At 34.6% G+C, this 16,899-nt stretch overlaps 1 protein-coding gene across 2 annotated transcripts in view; it reads left to right on the top strand.

The window, feature by feature from the left end:
• DHX36 (DEAH-box helicase 36) overlaps positions 1-16,899 on the top strand; it is a 46,866-nt gene that overhangs the window by 23,001 nt on the left and 6,966 nt on the right. For both annotated transcript variants that reach the window (XM_036242762.1, XM_036242763.1), the window contains exons 13-20: positions 2,132-2,187; positions 3,639-3,703; positions 4,474-4,617; positions 7,124-7,241; positions 7,748-7,846; positions 12,734-12,907; positions 13,036-13,122; positions 14,253-14,336. In XM_036242762.1, the coding sequence (XP_036098655.1) occupies positions 2,132-2,187; positions 3,639-3,703; positions 4,474-4,617; positions 7,124-7,241; positions 7,748-7,846; positions 12,734-12,907; positions 13,036-13,122; positions 14,253-14,336 (827 nt within the window). The remainder of the gene's footprint in view (positions 1-2,131; positions 2,188-3,638; positions 3,704-4,473; positions 4,618-7,123; positions 7,242-7,747; positions 7,847-12,733; positions 12,908-13,035; positions 13,123-14,252; positions 14,337-16,899) is intronic.

Here is a 16,899-nt window from a genome sequence, read left to right as displayed (position 1 = left end):
AGGAAAAGTATAGTCATGATTGAACACTATATCAAATTTCTTTTTAAACAACTGGAATTTTGCGGGGGGCGGGGGTGAGTTTTCTAACTTTGGCCTTTTTTCCCATCATAAACATTGCTTTAAGGTTTTGAAAATGTGAGTGTGTGTGTAATTTACAAAGAAGAATGCAGGGAAGATATATACCAAAATGTAATATTATTTCTGTGGGAGTGTGGAAAGGGTATGATATACTAGATTATTATAATTGACTTTGTTAACTTGCTAGTTTAAATTAATTATTCTGAAGAATGGAGGTGTTAATTTATACTTTACCACCAGCTCCATTTCTTTTAAAGGAAGGCTTTTAAAAAATTAAATATTTTTTTTCTCAAATTACATTTTTTTAAAATTAGCTTTGGTAATAGTTAATACAGTTCCAGCTATTGTAAAATGGGGAGAAATTGGTCAAACTCTATACTGATTAAAAAGTAAATCTTGAAACTCAAGTCATCAAATGCTTATCAGCATTTTCATTCTTCTCATAAGAGACTTTGTTCTAGTTTGGTTGTGTAATATCAGCAGTATAAACTATATTTATCCAAATTATATTGTCTTCAGCAAAATTGTTTTTACTTTCATCATCCCTGACTGCTCTTTTTTTTTTTTTTTTTTTTTTACTTCGTAATGAAACATTTTAAATTTACTTTGTTCATGAAACATTTTAAACTAGGAAAATTATATAATGAATATTATATACCAATAACTTCACTGTAACAATTACTTTTATGGTCTAATTTTTTTCCTTTTAAAATAAGTCGTAGCTATTGCATGTTACCTCTAAATATATAAGCATGCATCTCTAAAACATAAAGACAATTCCTTATAATAACCACAATGCTATTATCATACCTAATCATTAACATCATTTAATAATCCAGTCTATAATCAGGTTTTTCCTGTTTTGCTCCCAAAATGTCTTTCACAGCTAGCTTGTTCAAACTGTAAAAGAAATCAAATCAGATAAATCTTTTGACTCCAGTTCTAAAACATCTCCCTCTTCCTCTCCTTATTTTTCCTATGGTGATGTCTTATGGAAAAGACTAGGTCAGCTCTGTGGATTTGTCTGAATCTTCATGGTATCATTTCATTTGATTTTCTCTTACTGGAATTTTTTATAAATAGGAAGTTGTGTCTGAAGGCTTGATTCAATTTAAGTATTTTTGGTTTGAGTTGTGATTGAGTTGATGTATTTCATGTCACAGAGAAGCAATTTTGAGCATTTTTTAGCAATATCAATCGCTTGACAGCATTTTACTATGTTTTAAGTTCAGAAGAGTCATAGAGAGTCTTTCATTTGAATAACAAAAGTTCTTTTCTGGGAGAAACAGCTATCTTTATTTGGGCACTGTTGCTAGAGATTTAAGTCAGGTTGCATTTTTTGTAACCACAGCTAAATTAAATTTACTGTTGTTTCTTTAACACTCACCCTCCTTCCCATCTCTATACTACACCAAACTTTCTATTAGCTAATAATCATGAATGGGCTTGAGCTATCTTTTTTTGTTAATCCTCACCCAAGGATATGATATTTTTCCTTTTTTTAGATAGAGTGGGAGGGAGGGAGGGAGAGGGAAACATCGATTGGCTGCTTCCTACACAACCCTGGCTGGGGCAGGGGATCGAACCTGCAACCCAGGCACATGCCCCTGACCAGGAATCGAACTTGAGACCCTTTGGTCTGCTAGCTGATGCTCTAACTGTTGAGCTAAACTGGACAGGGTGATAGTGAAACTTAAAACATATGAACATAATTTTTTTTTTTTATTCTCACCTGAGGACACTTTTGCATTTATCTTTAGATACAGTGGGAGGGAGAGAGGTGGGAAGAGAGAGAGAGAGAAACATCAATGTGAGAGAGACACATTGAGTGGTTGCTACCCACGTGACCCTAACTGGGACAGGGACAAACCACAACTGAGGTACATGCCCTTAGCGGGAACCAAACCCGGGACTCTGGTCCATAGTCCGACGCTCTATCCGTTGAGCCAAACCAGCCAGGACTGAACATCATTTCTTAAAATTATGTTTCATATATGTCTGATGGAGCTTTTCTGCAACTATCTTAAAGTTTAATTTTCTTTTTAATTTTCAGACAAGTTTCTTATTATACCTTTACATTCACTGATGCCTACAGTTAACCAGACACAGGTATGTTGTTAAATTTATTCACTGTCTTTCAGACTGAGACAAGCTTAAAAGACTGCTTATTGTGTGTTTTAATTTTTTTGTTTTTAAGACATATTTTCATTTTCAGATAGTAATTCATATAAAAATTACTTCTTTGAGAACCTTTGCAAATGAGTCTTCAGGGGATGATTTTACAAAAACATGAATTAGGGTAATCCACAAATTAAATTAGTTTTGTCAACATTAGGGGAAAGTTTAAAGATTGATTTCACCAATAACTTGCTTGGCTTTTCTGAATAAAAGAAAAAAGTTTTGTGAGTACCAATAAAAATAACTCAACCTAAAAATTAAGTGTCTTGATATTTGAAATTTTGATTTAACAGTATTGGTATATTTGCAGGTTTGAGATTTCCTGTTTTGTCAATAACGTATTATTATGGTTGAATATTTTGGCTCAGATTCAGATTTCCCTGGTTAGAATGAACTCTGCATTCTCGAAGGCAAGATAATTCTGAATTGCATGCAGTGTTTCTGGGCCCGGGTAGAATGAGATAGATAAGAAAACCTACCTCTCTTCCCTTCGAGTTTTTCCACTATTTGTAAGAAAATATCAAGACTTTTTTTTATTGAGACTTTTAATATCCTTTCTGCTGGTACCTTAGTCCTGAGTAAGGCTCAGCCAGCTGAGTTAGATACAGGTACATTACCTGAGGAAAGAGAGAGAACTCTTGATTCCAAAGACTGGACAGCAGAGGATTCGGTGTGGAGGTACTTCCATCTCTGACACCCTAACAGTCAAGTTTTTATTCCTTTGCTAGAGAATATGTGATTAGACTGGGAAACAATATTTTCTTTATTACTGCTTTTATACATGCGGGGATAAGTTTGTGCCTTGTCTCGCTTTATAGACAAGTGGTACTTGACTGTGTGTCTTTTCATCTACTGGAGTGGCTTTGTCAAGGTTCACTATTTTTAGGATTTAGCATCTGAAGAGGATTTTTTAATCCAGTCTAATCTCAAAAGCTAGTATATGATGGTACACCAGCTAATATTTATTCTGATGAGTCGGGCATCTGCCTGGGTGTTTGGTGTCCTTACCCACATAGTTTGGGTAATTCATAATTCTTATCCTTAAGCTAAATTTGTCTCTGTCCCTTAAAAGTTTGACTACACAATAAGATGTAAAACTATCTAGTTTTTGTTTAAAAAAATTCTATAAATTATCGTATTTTATTTAAAATCTTGTTTGTAATAAGGTTCTGATATCCATGCGAGATTTAATTGGTTTTACCAAAAGAGAATTCTGTAGTATTGAAAATTATGTGTACCTTACAAATACATCTATAAATATTAGATACATATATATGTCAACTAATAGACACAATGCTAAAAATGAGTAGTATCTGAAATTGTAAGAGTGATGTATCAGAAATTCGTGTACTTCTGTAGTTTTGATATATTTATTCTTACAGGTATTTAAAAGAACCCCTCCTGGTGTTCGGAAAATAGTAATTGCTACCAACATTGCGGAGACTAGGTAAAAATTGTTTTAAATGTCAACTGCTAGTGATTATATCAATTTAAGACCTATAAATTATTAATATATCTTAACCTTTGTTCTCTACAAAATACTCTGTAATTTCTTAAAAATCTGTTTTAATTTAGTCATGGTAGTGGCATAGATTTTAGGTTTTTATTTTTATTTTATTTAACCTATACTGATTTTTTAGCCCACTTCAGAAAGGCCTTTAAAATGTTTTGTTTTTTTTGTTTTTTGTTTTTTTCCCAGAGCTTTCCTATAGAACCATGGGAGCTGATGTCAGTTTTGTTCTATTTGCCTTTTGCTGGTTGGGGATTTAATTGTTTGGTAATTTGGCAGTTAGTTACATACAGCCTTTGAAATATATTGTTCTCTGGGGTGTACTAATATACCAGTACAGCACTGAAACATTGTTCTATGGAAGCTGATATTAAACCATGGCACTGGGAAGTTGGAGAGGAGGGGGAGCGAAAGCTAGGTATAAAAGTCATGAGGCAAACTATAAAGATTGGCTGTGGGCAAGTAAGACTGTAGCATATGATCTGCAGAATTGGCACTGTGCTGCCATGGCAGCTGTTGAGGCGGCATCTCATGAGGTGCTTGATCCCATGACATCAGTAAGTGTGGTAAGACTGGTGAAAATCCAAAACTACTAGAATCCATGTGATCCAGTAGAAATGCTCTAAAATCCCTATGTGTAGGCCTGGCATAGATTACTGTACTTTGGATGTGTTTTTAAATATTTTATATCTCTGTTTTCTGAACAGCATTACCATAGATGATGTGGTTTATGTGATAGATGGAGGAAAAATAAAGGAGACACACTTTGACACACAGAACAACATCAGTACAATGTCTGCCGAGTGGGTTAGTAAAGCTAATGCGAAGCAAAGGAAAGGTCGAGCTGGAAGGTAAGATGGGACCTTATCTAAAACCTGTAGAAAACACAAAAATTTTATGTAGCAAATGTGTTGTTGGTCTTTAAAAATATTGTTTATGAGGAGAGTTATGTTTCATAGTTTTAAAAATACTGTAGCACATTTTTAAATGAGAAAATCTTTCAATTATAGTCTCTTTGGAATTCTCTATAATTTTTATACCCCTTATGTCTTAGTACAGTTAATTAAAATTAATATTCTGTATTAATTCTTACTAGTTATATTACCTGTTTCTTTTTTAAAAACATATATTACTAATGATAACTACTAATATTATTTGAATGTTAGGTCATGTGCTAATCATTTTATATATTAACTTGCTTAATTCTCAGCAGAGTGCTATGAGGTAGGTTATTATCTCTATTGTAAGGATAAGGAAATACAAAGAAATGAAATAATCTGTTTAAAGTCACACAGCTTTGTAAGTAGCAGGATCAGGACTTGAATCCAGGCAGTCTGGTTCCACAGTCTGGGCTACTAATTCCTGTGCTATACAACTGTACTGTTTTCTCACCATTAGTTATCAATCAAAATACAAGGAAAGTACGTTTCTCTCATTGATGTAAATGGTAGTGTACGAAATAAAAGTATCTCTGTCTTAATGGCAGGAAAATGATTTGCTTTAACACAAATAATTGCATTTACTGTTGATTTTCATGCATTTTTTCCAGTATTTTTATACTCTTAATCATGTGAGTGGTAGAGTCCTGTCTGGAGTTGTAGAAGAGAGTCATTTGTCTTCTGCAAGTAGAACCAAAAGATTCCCTTAGTTTTCAGATACTGGCTTAAGTAAGAAAAGGGAAGTTGAAAGAAGACATTACAGACCATTTTATTTAAGTTTGTAATATATATATAAAGCTCTCACATGCTTGCTATAACCTTTGGAGATTGTCCCAGTATAACTTGACTTCCAGATAGTTTATTACATTATGCTATTGAGCCCAAGCTGTGGCTTAGTCTAAGAAGTAGACCTTCATAATCACTTAGGGGATAACTTGATTGGTCTCCCAGCAAGACTGAGGGTTTCCCAGGCAGAATTGTCACCACTGGGTACTGATTTAAAAAGTATTCATCATAGAGAATGAGACTTGTCACACTTTTATATAAATAGTACACACACTAGGCTTTAGGTTTGATCCATGAAACAATTATTACATTTTATCTAACTCTTCATCCCCACTATCCTAGTGGAGGTTAACTATGGAATTACAATGTTTTAATTTAAATGGGAAATAGTCCCTTGTAGGCTCCATAGATATAAATTCCTTTAGCAAAGTCTAATTAGCTTGATGATTATTTTTAGGTCAGAGCAAACTATATTATGTGTGCATACATGTTATATAATAGATGATGGGTTTTTGTAAATTGTGACAAATAGCTAAGGTTTTTAGAATTTATTTTATTCCTATAGGAGAAGGACCTCCCCTCCTATAGCAGCAAAAGTCCATAGAAATATTTGCTTGAAAATATATGAAGTTAATATTTTTACCTCTTCACATCTATCCTTAATATTGTCTAAATAATAATATCATTCATGTCACTAGATTTAAATGATGAAGGAAAAAAATTTCCAACATTCTTTTGAGAGTTCACTAAATAGCACATACCTAAAAGCATTTAATATAGATAGGTTAACATAATGTCAGGTTGCCCTGGCTGGTTTGGCTCAGCGGTTAGAGCATCGGCCTGCAGTCCGGAGAGACCCGGGTTCAGTTCCCGCTAAGGGCATGTACTTCGGTTACAGTTTGTCCCCGGCCCTGGTTGGTCGTGCGGGTGGCAGCCACTCGATGTGTCCCTTTCACATCGATGTTTCTCTCTCTCTCTCTCTTCCTCTCTCTCTCCCTCCCACTCTAGCTGTACAAAAAATGGAAAAATATCCTCAGGTGAGGATTAAAAACAAAAACAAAAACAAAACATAATGTCAGGTTTTGTTACATGAAGTGTTCACAAGGCATATAGAGATTAATCTAAGAAGACTGCTGTTGTTGAGCACGGCAGTGTGGGTTCTGTAAAGATAGAAATAGGGGTCCGGCGGTGTGGCTCAGTAGTTGAGCATTGACCCATACACCAAGAGGTCGCTGGTTCAATTCCTGGTCAGGACACGTGCCCAGGTTGTGGGCCAAATCCCCAGTGGAGGGATGCAGGAGGCGGACAGTCGATGTTCTCTCATCGATGTTTCTGTTGTTCTCTCCCTCTCTCTAAAATCAATAAAGGAAAAAAAAAAGATAGAAATAAGGAACCAAATTATTGGTGGGCGGATGTATCTTCTGTTTCTTAGAACTAGGACATAGGGATAATGGATTTAAGGCTATTCAGAACACATTGGGAAAGGAATATATGATTAGTAAAAAGTGAAATAATAGTTATGATGTAGCTTGTAAGAAATAGATATTGGTTACTTTTCCTACCTACTCTTTTCTCTGGAGTTCTAAAGAGTCACTGATAATACTTCCTTCCTTTCTGCCCCTTATTTTTCAAGAGTTCAACCTGGTCATTGCTATCATCTGTATAATGGTCTTAGAGCAAGCCTTCTAGATGACTATCAACTGCCAGAAATCTTGAGAACTCCTTTGGAAGAACTGTGTTTACAAATAAAGGTACATTTGGTGGGCAATTAAACTAAATGGGGTGGTCTAATTTTTACCATGCATTTGTTTTCTGTATTTGAATCCATCCCACCACCTCCCCTGACTAGTCAGTTTTGTTTCATTGGACAGGTTATTTAATTTAAACTCATATAAAACTCTTATTGGCACATAGTTAAGTTTTTTATCGCTCTTTATAAACTACTTACCATTTTTTTCAATATTTTATATATTTTCATGTAGTTATCCTTATTTTGAAAATCATTGGTAATCAATTTGTTGAGATTTTAATCAACTACTTTTCTCATTAATAAGAGTTGATGGATGGTAGAAAGTAGCATATCAACCTTTAAACATGTTTTTATAGAGTCACAAATGTAATTTTACTTATTCTAGTAAAATAACTAACTTGAAAATCATATGTAAGTTTGATGCTTTACTTGAGGAACACAGGCAGGACGAAACTATTATGTCAATACATGTATGCTACATGTTTAATTATATTTGTCTTTCTCCAGATCTTAAGGCTAGGCGGAATTGCTCACTTTCTGAGTAGATTGATGGATCCACCGTCAAATGAAGCAGTATCACTCTCCATAAAACACCTAATGGAACTGGTAAACTTGAATTTTTTTAAATCATAACTTAGACGTAGAGTGTTAGAGCATGTAAGCCAGCTAATTATAATATTTACTCTCATTACTCTTGGGTAGACCCGTGAATGTGCAGTGCCCAGTTTTATACACTTGTTGGCTTTTCACCTTAGTTTATGAAATACAAGTTAGAAAGTTTAAAAATTGTATCTTTATGATATTCTTATAATACTGGGTCCTTTCCAGTTTTTTTTTTTTTCATTATATGCTTGATTTAAAATTTCATACAATTTTGAAAGCTTTGAATTACTGGTCTTTGTCTTTGTATTCTTGAAATGAATTTGGTTGGTTTATTCTCTTTCTGATTATTGTAATGTTTTCAAAACTTTTATCAAATCTAAGTAAATTAATGACGTGTGGACATTTATAAAGACATCCCTTGTAGTTTTGAAGGAATACTGACAGGTAGTTTTTCTCCAAAATATCATTATTTTTTAATGATGTCTGTGTTTTGAGAAACTAATTTCAGTGTCTCTGTCAAGTGACTGCTTAGTTGCTAATCATCTGCATAGCACCATGTTGAGAAGCACAGAACCAGCTGTGAAGTAGTGAAGAGAAGGGTACTCTGAGTTAGTGCCCAGAGTGGAGAGAAGGAGGGGGAGCTGTGCTGTCCAGTGCAGTAGCCACTAGCCACATGTGTTAGGCAGCACAGAACTAGAACGTCTCTGTCATGGCTACAAGTTCTGTTGATTGGTGCTGGGCTAGAGGATGCCAAAGTATACTTTACATATTTCAGTTTTATTTGAGCCATCCCTGCAGATTGTTTTGAGAGTTTGGCTCATATTAGAACATTTAGTAACTTTTAATGTAATAAGTTGTTACAATGAAAAAGCATTGTTTATTATCTAACCATCTTTGTTGGCAATATAGATTAGATTTAGGGAGGTTACTGGTATTTTAGGAAGTGGTACAGTTCTACTAGTGACCTCTCTCCCCTTTAGGCTTTTATCTGTTAGAATACAGCTGTGGAGAGCTGGGTGATGCTCAGAGTCAACTTACTGTTTATGATAGAGATGGACGACCAGAGGACAACTCAGCTTAAAGCCTGAGCAGGATGACGTCCCCTCTCCCAGCTGAATGTAAAAGTCCATCTTGACATAATTATTTGCAGACAACAAAATCTTGAAAAGGCTAGTAAATTCTTGCCAGCAGTAGAGTCTGGAGCCCACATTTTTAAAAAACTTTAGTTTGAATTACATCATTCCCATACAGGATAAAAAAACAACACAAAAATCTCCAGTTAAGTTACTTACCACGAAGTGAGCACTGTGTAATCATTACTCATGTCGAGAAGTAAGAACATTCTCAGTATCCTAACCTAAAAGCCTACCTCTTACCCTCTCTCCCAGTCACTTCACTGTACCTCAGTCCCAAAGATGACCTCTATTGTGATTTTAATAGTACTATCTTGCTTGTTTTTCTTAATGGTTTTACCAGACAAGTACACATCTCTATAAAGAGCTCTGTTTAATTTGGCCTATTTTTGAACTTTAATGAATTTACACAGGGTGTGGGGGTGGTTTTTGGGAGGGAGAATAGAGTTCTGGATTGTTTCATTTAACATTGTGAGATTGACCTGCATTATTGCTTTTAGTTATAAGTCATTCATTTTCATTTCTTTATCATATTTTATTATATGACTACTGAAAGATATTTTGGTTATTTCTTATTTGAGGTTATTACATATATTTTTGGTATGAATATTCTTCAGTATTGAAAGTTTCTTGATGTACATTTATATATAAATATTTTTCATGGTATACTCATGAGTGAATTCACTGGGTCATAAGGTATATATATGATAAACACCTAACGTTTTCCAAAGCTGTTGAACCACTTTATACTCCTACCTGTGCCAGTGGTAGGTGAGTTCTCGTTGCCCTAGGGCAGTGGTTCTCAACCTTCCTAATGCCTCTGCCCTTAATACAGTCCCTCATGTTGTGTCTGCATGTGGATGGACCCGCCTGGAGAAGGATAGAGGAGCGGGGTCTCGGTTCCTAAAACCATTGGAAATATGTGTTTTTTGATGGTCTTAGGCAACCCCTGTGAAAGGGTTGTTCCCAAAGGGGTCACGACCCACAGGTTGAGAACCACTGCTCTAGCATCACCAACCCTTGGTAATCTTTTACTCTAAGCAAGCTGGTAGGTATGTAGTAGTTGTAATCTGCAGTTTTAATTTGTATTACCATGACTATTTATTGAATTTACAATCAGCTTTTCATGTTTATTGCCCATTTGGGGAGCCTCTTTTATAACTCTTGATGCTTGTTTTTCTGTTAGATTGTGGGAGATCCTTATATACTTCTTCTTTACTCTTTTTTTCTCTTTATTGATTTTAGAGAGAGAGGAAGGGAGAAGGAGAGAGAGATAGAAACATCAATGAGAGAGAACATCGATTGGCCACCTCCTGCATGTCCCCGACTGAGGATTTGGCTCACAACTTGGGCATGTGCCCTGACCAGGAATTGAACCGGTGACCTCTTAGTAATGTGTGGATGCTCAACTATTGAGCCACATCAGCCAGGCCTTCTTGTTTACTCTTGATCCGAGCCTTTTGTCTGCTATGTATTGCACTTATCTCTATTTTTACCTTTTTACTTTAAAAAAAATGTTTTTATTAATTTTTTAGGGAGAAAGAGAGATAGAAACATCAATGTGAGAGAGAAACATCTATCGGCTGCCTCCTGCATGCCCCACACTAGGGATCAAGCCTGCAACCCGGGCATGTGCCCTGACCTCTGATCGAACCAGGACCTCTCAGTCCATAGGTCAACACTCAATCCACTCAGCCACACTAGCTGGGTGACATTTTTACTTTTTAATAGTGTTTTGTTAAACAGAAATTTATAACTTTAATGTAGTGAACTATATCAACCTTTTTCTTTATTATTGCTGCTTGTCCTTCTAGTCAATCTTGATCTACCCTGGAGTCATGAAGATATATTGTTTTAATTTTGTTGTTTTGTTTTTTACACCTAGATATATAATTCTGCAGTTGATGTGTGTGCTTGTGTGCGAGTGAGATGGGAGTCAGAGTTATTGCATATGTAGATCCAGTTGACTGAACACTGTTTATAGAGTTTTTCCCTTCCCCTTTGTTCTGCAGCCTTTGTCACAGGTTTAATGTATGGATTTGTGTCTGTAGGCTTTGTGCTACTCTTGGTCTATATTTCTATCTTGAATTGGTGCTACCCTGTATTAAGTACAATGTTAAGTCTTACCAAACCAGAACATTATCCCATTTATTTAGGTTTCAATTACTCTCAGTGTTTATCACCATCTGTGTAGGGGTTCTATGCAACTTTATAAAAGATTACTTGGTTGTTTGCAATTTTGGATTCTACCCTAACTTTTTAAGTTTCTTATGAGTCTGATATACAGAAATAAAAATTGTTTAAATATTGATCTTGTATTTATTCATTAGTGCTGTGAAACCCGCTTAGTCTAATAATTATATGTAGATTTCTTTTGTAAACACTACGCAGTCACATTTGTATGTATTTACAATTTTATTTCCAGTCCTCTAGAACCCCTAGTACAATGTTTAACAGAAGTGATATGGTAATGTGCATGCACTCTTGTGTTCTTGTTCTCAAAGGGAAAGGTATCAATAATTCATTGAGCATATTTGGTGAAGTTTTTTTTTGTTTTTGTAGGAACTATCAAGTTAAGGAAGTTTCTATTTTAAGTTACTTAGAGATTTTTATCATGCAGGGGTAATTGATTTTAATCGACTACCTTTTCTGCTTCTAATAAGATTATGGTATTATTGTTCTTGTTTGATTTGTAATGTTTTGAATTACATTGATTTTTCAAAGATGAAACAAACTTTCATTCCTGAAACAAACCTAACTTGCTGGAATTTGATTTGCCATTATTTTGTTTTGGGTTTCTTATGTGTAAGATTATTCATTAGTTTTCCTTTTTCCAAATGTCCATGTGAAATTTAGCACCAAGATTATGCTAAGTTCAAAAAACAAGTTGGTAGAATTATATAGTTTTTCTCTTTATTTTCTGAAAGAGTTTTTGTAAGATCAAGGTTATTTCTACCATAAATGGTTAGTAGAAGTCTGTGTCTGATGGGACATGTGGTTTTTTAAATTTTATTTGATTTTTTCATATTTTCTTGTATGTGTAGTTATTTTAATTGTGTACTGGACATTCTGTTTACAAAGTTCCTTGTAGATGAAAATTTAAAGTCTGGGGTGATGGTCATTTCCTTCAGGGAGGATTCATGTTGCTTCTGCCAGGAGGGAAAAAAAAACCCAACTTTGACCTTACTTCCTGGACTTATGTCATTCTCCAAATCCTAGATCTGTAATTCTTGTAATTCTTTTGTTAACTTCCCTGTGTCTTCAGGTAGCTTTGCAAGCTGTGCTCAGTGGGATGATTGGGCCAGATTACCTAGGTAATCAGAGCAGAAGTCACCCCATTTTCCAGAGTTGTAGATAGTTTCATTATCTCTTGCCTTCCTGACCCATGTCTCCTAAGCTGCTAGAATTGAGGGGCTGTGCATTGTATATTCCAAATATGTAATATTTTCTTTTTTATAACTCTTATTGTGGGTGATTTTCTTTATTTGATTAAAGGTTTCCTAATGTGCTTTTCTCTGATTTCTCTCCTAACATTTACAGTAAAGTCAAGAAACAGATTTAGTTTTTATTTATAAAAGTTTAACCTTTGCTGACCTTAAAACTTAGAATTTGATGAAGAAAACTAGTGCTGAACAATATTAGGGCATTTGGGCTTAAGAGAGTGAGGAGTGGCCTCTTTCTTTTCAAGTAAACTAAAAGTAGGTTTGAATGGGATGCTTTATAATGTCTGTTGTAAACATAAACCCTTACTTTACAGAATGCTTTGGATAAACAAGAAGAATTGACACCTCTTGGAGTCCACTTAGCACGATTACCAGTTGAGCCACACATTGGGAAAATGATTCTTTTTGGAGCTCTGTTCTGTTGCTTAGACCCAGTACTCACCATAGCTGCTAGTCTCAGCTTCAAGGATCCCTTTGTCATTCCACTGGTAAGAAACAAAGCAAAGGCTAGGCATTTTTGTGAGCACATGATAGTAGTTGCTTAGATACATTTTATTAGCATGCTATATTGTATACTGTCAGACCCATTTAAGTTGCCTTCATCTGTATTTTTAAGGGGAAAGAAAAGGTCGCAGATGCAAGGAGAAAGGAATTGTCAAAGGATTCTAAAAGTGACCACCTGACTGTTGTGAATGCATTTGAGGTAAAAAAATAATAATAACTTGTGACATTTTATTAAGTGAAAAGCTGATAACAGTGTAGGCCCATATTTAACTCTTTAAAATCTATATTAACATAGGCATTAGGAATACATTGCTAAGTGAGAATGTGTAAAATTAGGTGAACATTTGAAAAAAAAATTAATCTTATTTTTTAGTTTTGAAATAGCTTATTAAATTTTTACACTTTTGGAAAAGAAGTCTGTGTTTGTGTTTTGATAACAATTGAACAAGTGAACAATTTATTTTAAAATTTTATTTGATATTCATTTGTATCTGTCTTAGATATGAGAGAAGGTCTCTTTCTGTTCATTAATAAATTAGACCTATATTCTGATTCAACATTTTTATAGAGTATCATGTCCATTATTCAAAATATAGACATTGTTTTGTTCCCAAATGTCTGAGGATAAACATTTATCACCCATTTTTTCAAAATTTAAATGTAATTTGGTTTATAGAGATAGCAACTCCTAGAGCAGTGGTTCTCAACCTTCCTAATGCCACGACCCTTTAATCCGGTTCCTCATGTTGTGGTGACCCCCAGCCATAAAATTATTTTCGTTGCTACTTCATAACTGTAATTTTGCTACTGTTATGTTTTAGGCGACCCGTGAAAGGGTCGTTTGACCCCCAAAGGGGTCACGACCCACAGGTTGAGAACTGCTGTCCTAGAGTTAGTCCATGGGAAGGTTTTTTTTTCCTTTGAGCTCATTCAATATTACTTTTCTTTATCCCCATCTTCCCTTTTTCTCTAGCTAAGAAAACAAAGAATGTCATATTTGTGAAGTTGAGAAATACTTGATAGCACTGGAGTTTGTTCAAGTGCTTTTTGTTTACCACATGCACAGTATGGTGCCATTTTGTATAAAATACACAATATATTACTAATAACTTGTATTTATTTGTAGAAAGGTCTGGAAATTCAGTGGTGGTTATCCCTTAACAATTAGGATCATGGGGAGGTTTTCGTTTAGTTTATATCAAAATTCTTTTTACCTTTTTACACAGAAAACATCAATAGAAGATTAAATTATTACCAAAATAAAGACAGACAAGTAGGCAGTGTTTGCTTTGGGGAACAATATAGTGTCTTCGTTTCTTTGCCCCGTAGGGCTGGGAAGAAGCTAGACGACGTGGTTTCAGATATGAGAAAGACTATTGCTGGGAGTATTTTCTGTCTTCAAACACACTGCAGGTAATGGTGAATGTTTTGAAGTGATTCTCATACATGTTTGATTAGTGAATATGTATGCATTTTGTACACTTAGATCAGTAGCCAAAGGTTAATGGTGTGAATTTGTCTTATGGAGCTGAGTCATTATACAAAACCTTTATTAAATCATCTGTACCAAAACAAGAAAAGTAGTATAATATAATAAACAAAAAAACTAATGGCTAAGGAAAGATACTAGAGTCCAGAGTGTGGCGAGAAAACACAGTAAGGCTCAGTTACTGTTCTTGCACCTACCCTTTAGTTAACATTTTGAAGGTTCAGCCTAAAAGCTTTCATTAATACTCCTAAAATCTATTTTTAATATCAAACAGTGTATCTTTAACTTTTCGGTAGGTACCTTTTCTGTAAATGATTTGGGGTAGTGGGAACACATTGGACATTTCGACATTTGTGAAGCAGAAGGTAAACAATGAATAGGGCAGATGCTCTGAATTGGAGAAGTAATCTCAAGCCAGTGAGAATAAGAATATCCTTACCCTTCCCCATTTCATGTACACTTTAGCTGTGTGGCATGAACCCTGGACTGTACACTTAACAAATCTACAAGATGGTAAATGAATTAGGAACCTAGCATATTTAATCAGAAGTGCCCGAGTATCAACAAAATGAGAGAAGGGTTATTGCCACTAGATTATACAGAAAGATACTACAGCAGCAGTTTAAGAATATGAATTCAGTAAAACTAAAATAAGAAAATAAATCAAGAGAATGAATGAAAAGACTGCTGGGCCAAGTAGAAAAATTAAAGAATTACAAGGAACAAAATACACACCCCTTTAAAGCAAATTATTGCTGTAGAAGAAAGGTTTGAGGTAGTCACAGTTGATAGGTGCAGCTACAAAAGGAAAACATTAAAGCAATAACTAAAAAGGTTGTAGACAGCAAGGCAGGATTGATCCATCGTGAAGATAATAGGTATCTATACATAGGAAATTTAGATGTAATTCAATATGTTTTCAATACATGTGGAACCATTTTCCTAATATAGAAAAAAATGAAATGAACCACAAGTGTGGAAAGGTGGCTGAACCCAGGTATTATTTGAGAATACTATATTCAGTCAAGATACTAAAATATTAAGACAAAGAACAGGCATTTAAGAAGGCACTTGAAATACTGCACCCATGAGCTGTTGAAAAATTCACTGATAGTGAAATGCTGCCAATTAAGAGATGAATCAAAAAGAATTCAGGAATGGAGAGTGCATGCTAAATCGGCTGGTGGTGTACACTGAAGTTACATGAGTATACAAGAAGTACAAAACAGGAACTATGAATACAGAATAGAATGTAAAGGTTATTGCCCTGAACAATAAAAAATAATGGTAAAAAACTAGGTGGTAACCCAGAGAGTCAGTTATAAGAGAAATTAGGTTGGGAAACTAAATACACACAATTCATGAAAGGAAAATACACTTAAATTGTGACCAGCTTTATGTTTCATTCATAGTCTCTTATTTTAAGCTTACATACTTTATTAAGTATCTTGTGATTATGAAAGTGTAAAATTCATCTAGTGCAGTTTTATTTCTATTTAACTTTAAAAATTGAATTAGAATTAATTTTAATACTTTTATAAAACAGCTTCTATACAGTTATCTCATTGTTACGATAGTATTTCTGTCTAATTCGCCTATCAATATATACATAAGTGTCTACAATATTATTTCTTAGTGAATGATTTTTCTGACAGTATTGAGTTTAGGGAAGTGTCTTCATTTTTACTTTTCAGTATTACTTGAATGCTGTGAGTCATTTTTACGCAAACAGTGATTTTTCTTAAAATGAAAAAAGACCTTAAGTTTTTGTTCCAAAAATCAACCATAGTTAATTCTTGGTAGTAGAAATATGGATAGATATTGCTTATCTTCTTTATGCTTTTCTGTATTTCTTTCAAAATATGGGGTGGAGAACAATTTTGAAGGTTTTATTAGTGAGTCTTTTTGCAAAATTGAGTATCCTTAAATATCAGTGGTTATTTCCTACAAAGGCAAACTTTTTCTATAAAAGACCAGATGATAATTATTTTAGTTTTACAAGCCATATGGTTTCTCTTGCAACCACTCACCTCTGCCATTATATTGCATAGCAACCATAGATAATATGTAGATGAATGCGTGTGGTAGTGTTTCAATAAAACTTTATTGACAAAAACAGGGTTTTTTTTTCTTTATTGATTTTTAGAGAGAGAGAGAGGAAGGGAGAGAGAGAGAGAACATTGATTGGCTGCTTCCTGCATGCCTTCCCCCCCCCCCTCGGGGATTTGGCCCACAACCTAGGCATGTGCCCTGACCAGGAATCAAATCCGTGACCTCTTGGTGCATGAATCGATGCTCAACCACTGAGCCTCACCGACTGGGCAACAAAAACAGGTTTTTATAAATTTTGTAGTATATCAGCTGCTGCTCGAAAATGTCACATTTTGCAGTATTTTATGAAGCCGGAAAAACTTAGAGCTAAATTTATTTATGAGTATAGGCTTTATAACTCCTATAAATCTGGAAGGTTTTCTAGTTCTGTTTGTT

This window comes from Molossus molossus, unplaced genomic scaffold (genome assembly GCF_014108415.1).
Source record: "Molossus molossus isolate mMolMol1 unplaced genomic scaffold, mMolMol1.p scaffold_m16_p_5, whole genome shotgun sequence".
Classification (NCBI taxonomy): domain Eukaryota; kingdom Metazoa; phylum Chordata; class Mammalia; order Chiroptera; family Molossidae; genus Molossus; species Molossus molossus.
Note: the sequence above shows the minus strand (reverse complement) of the source record. Positions and strands in the feature narration are given on the sequence as shown.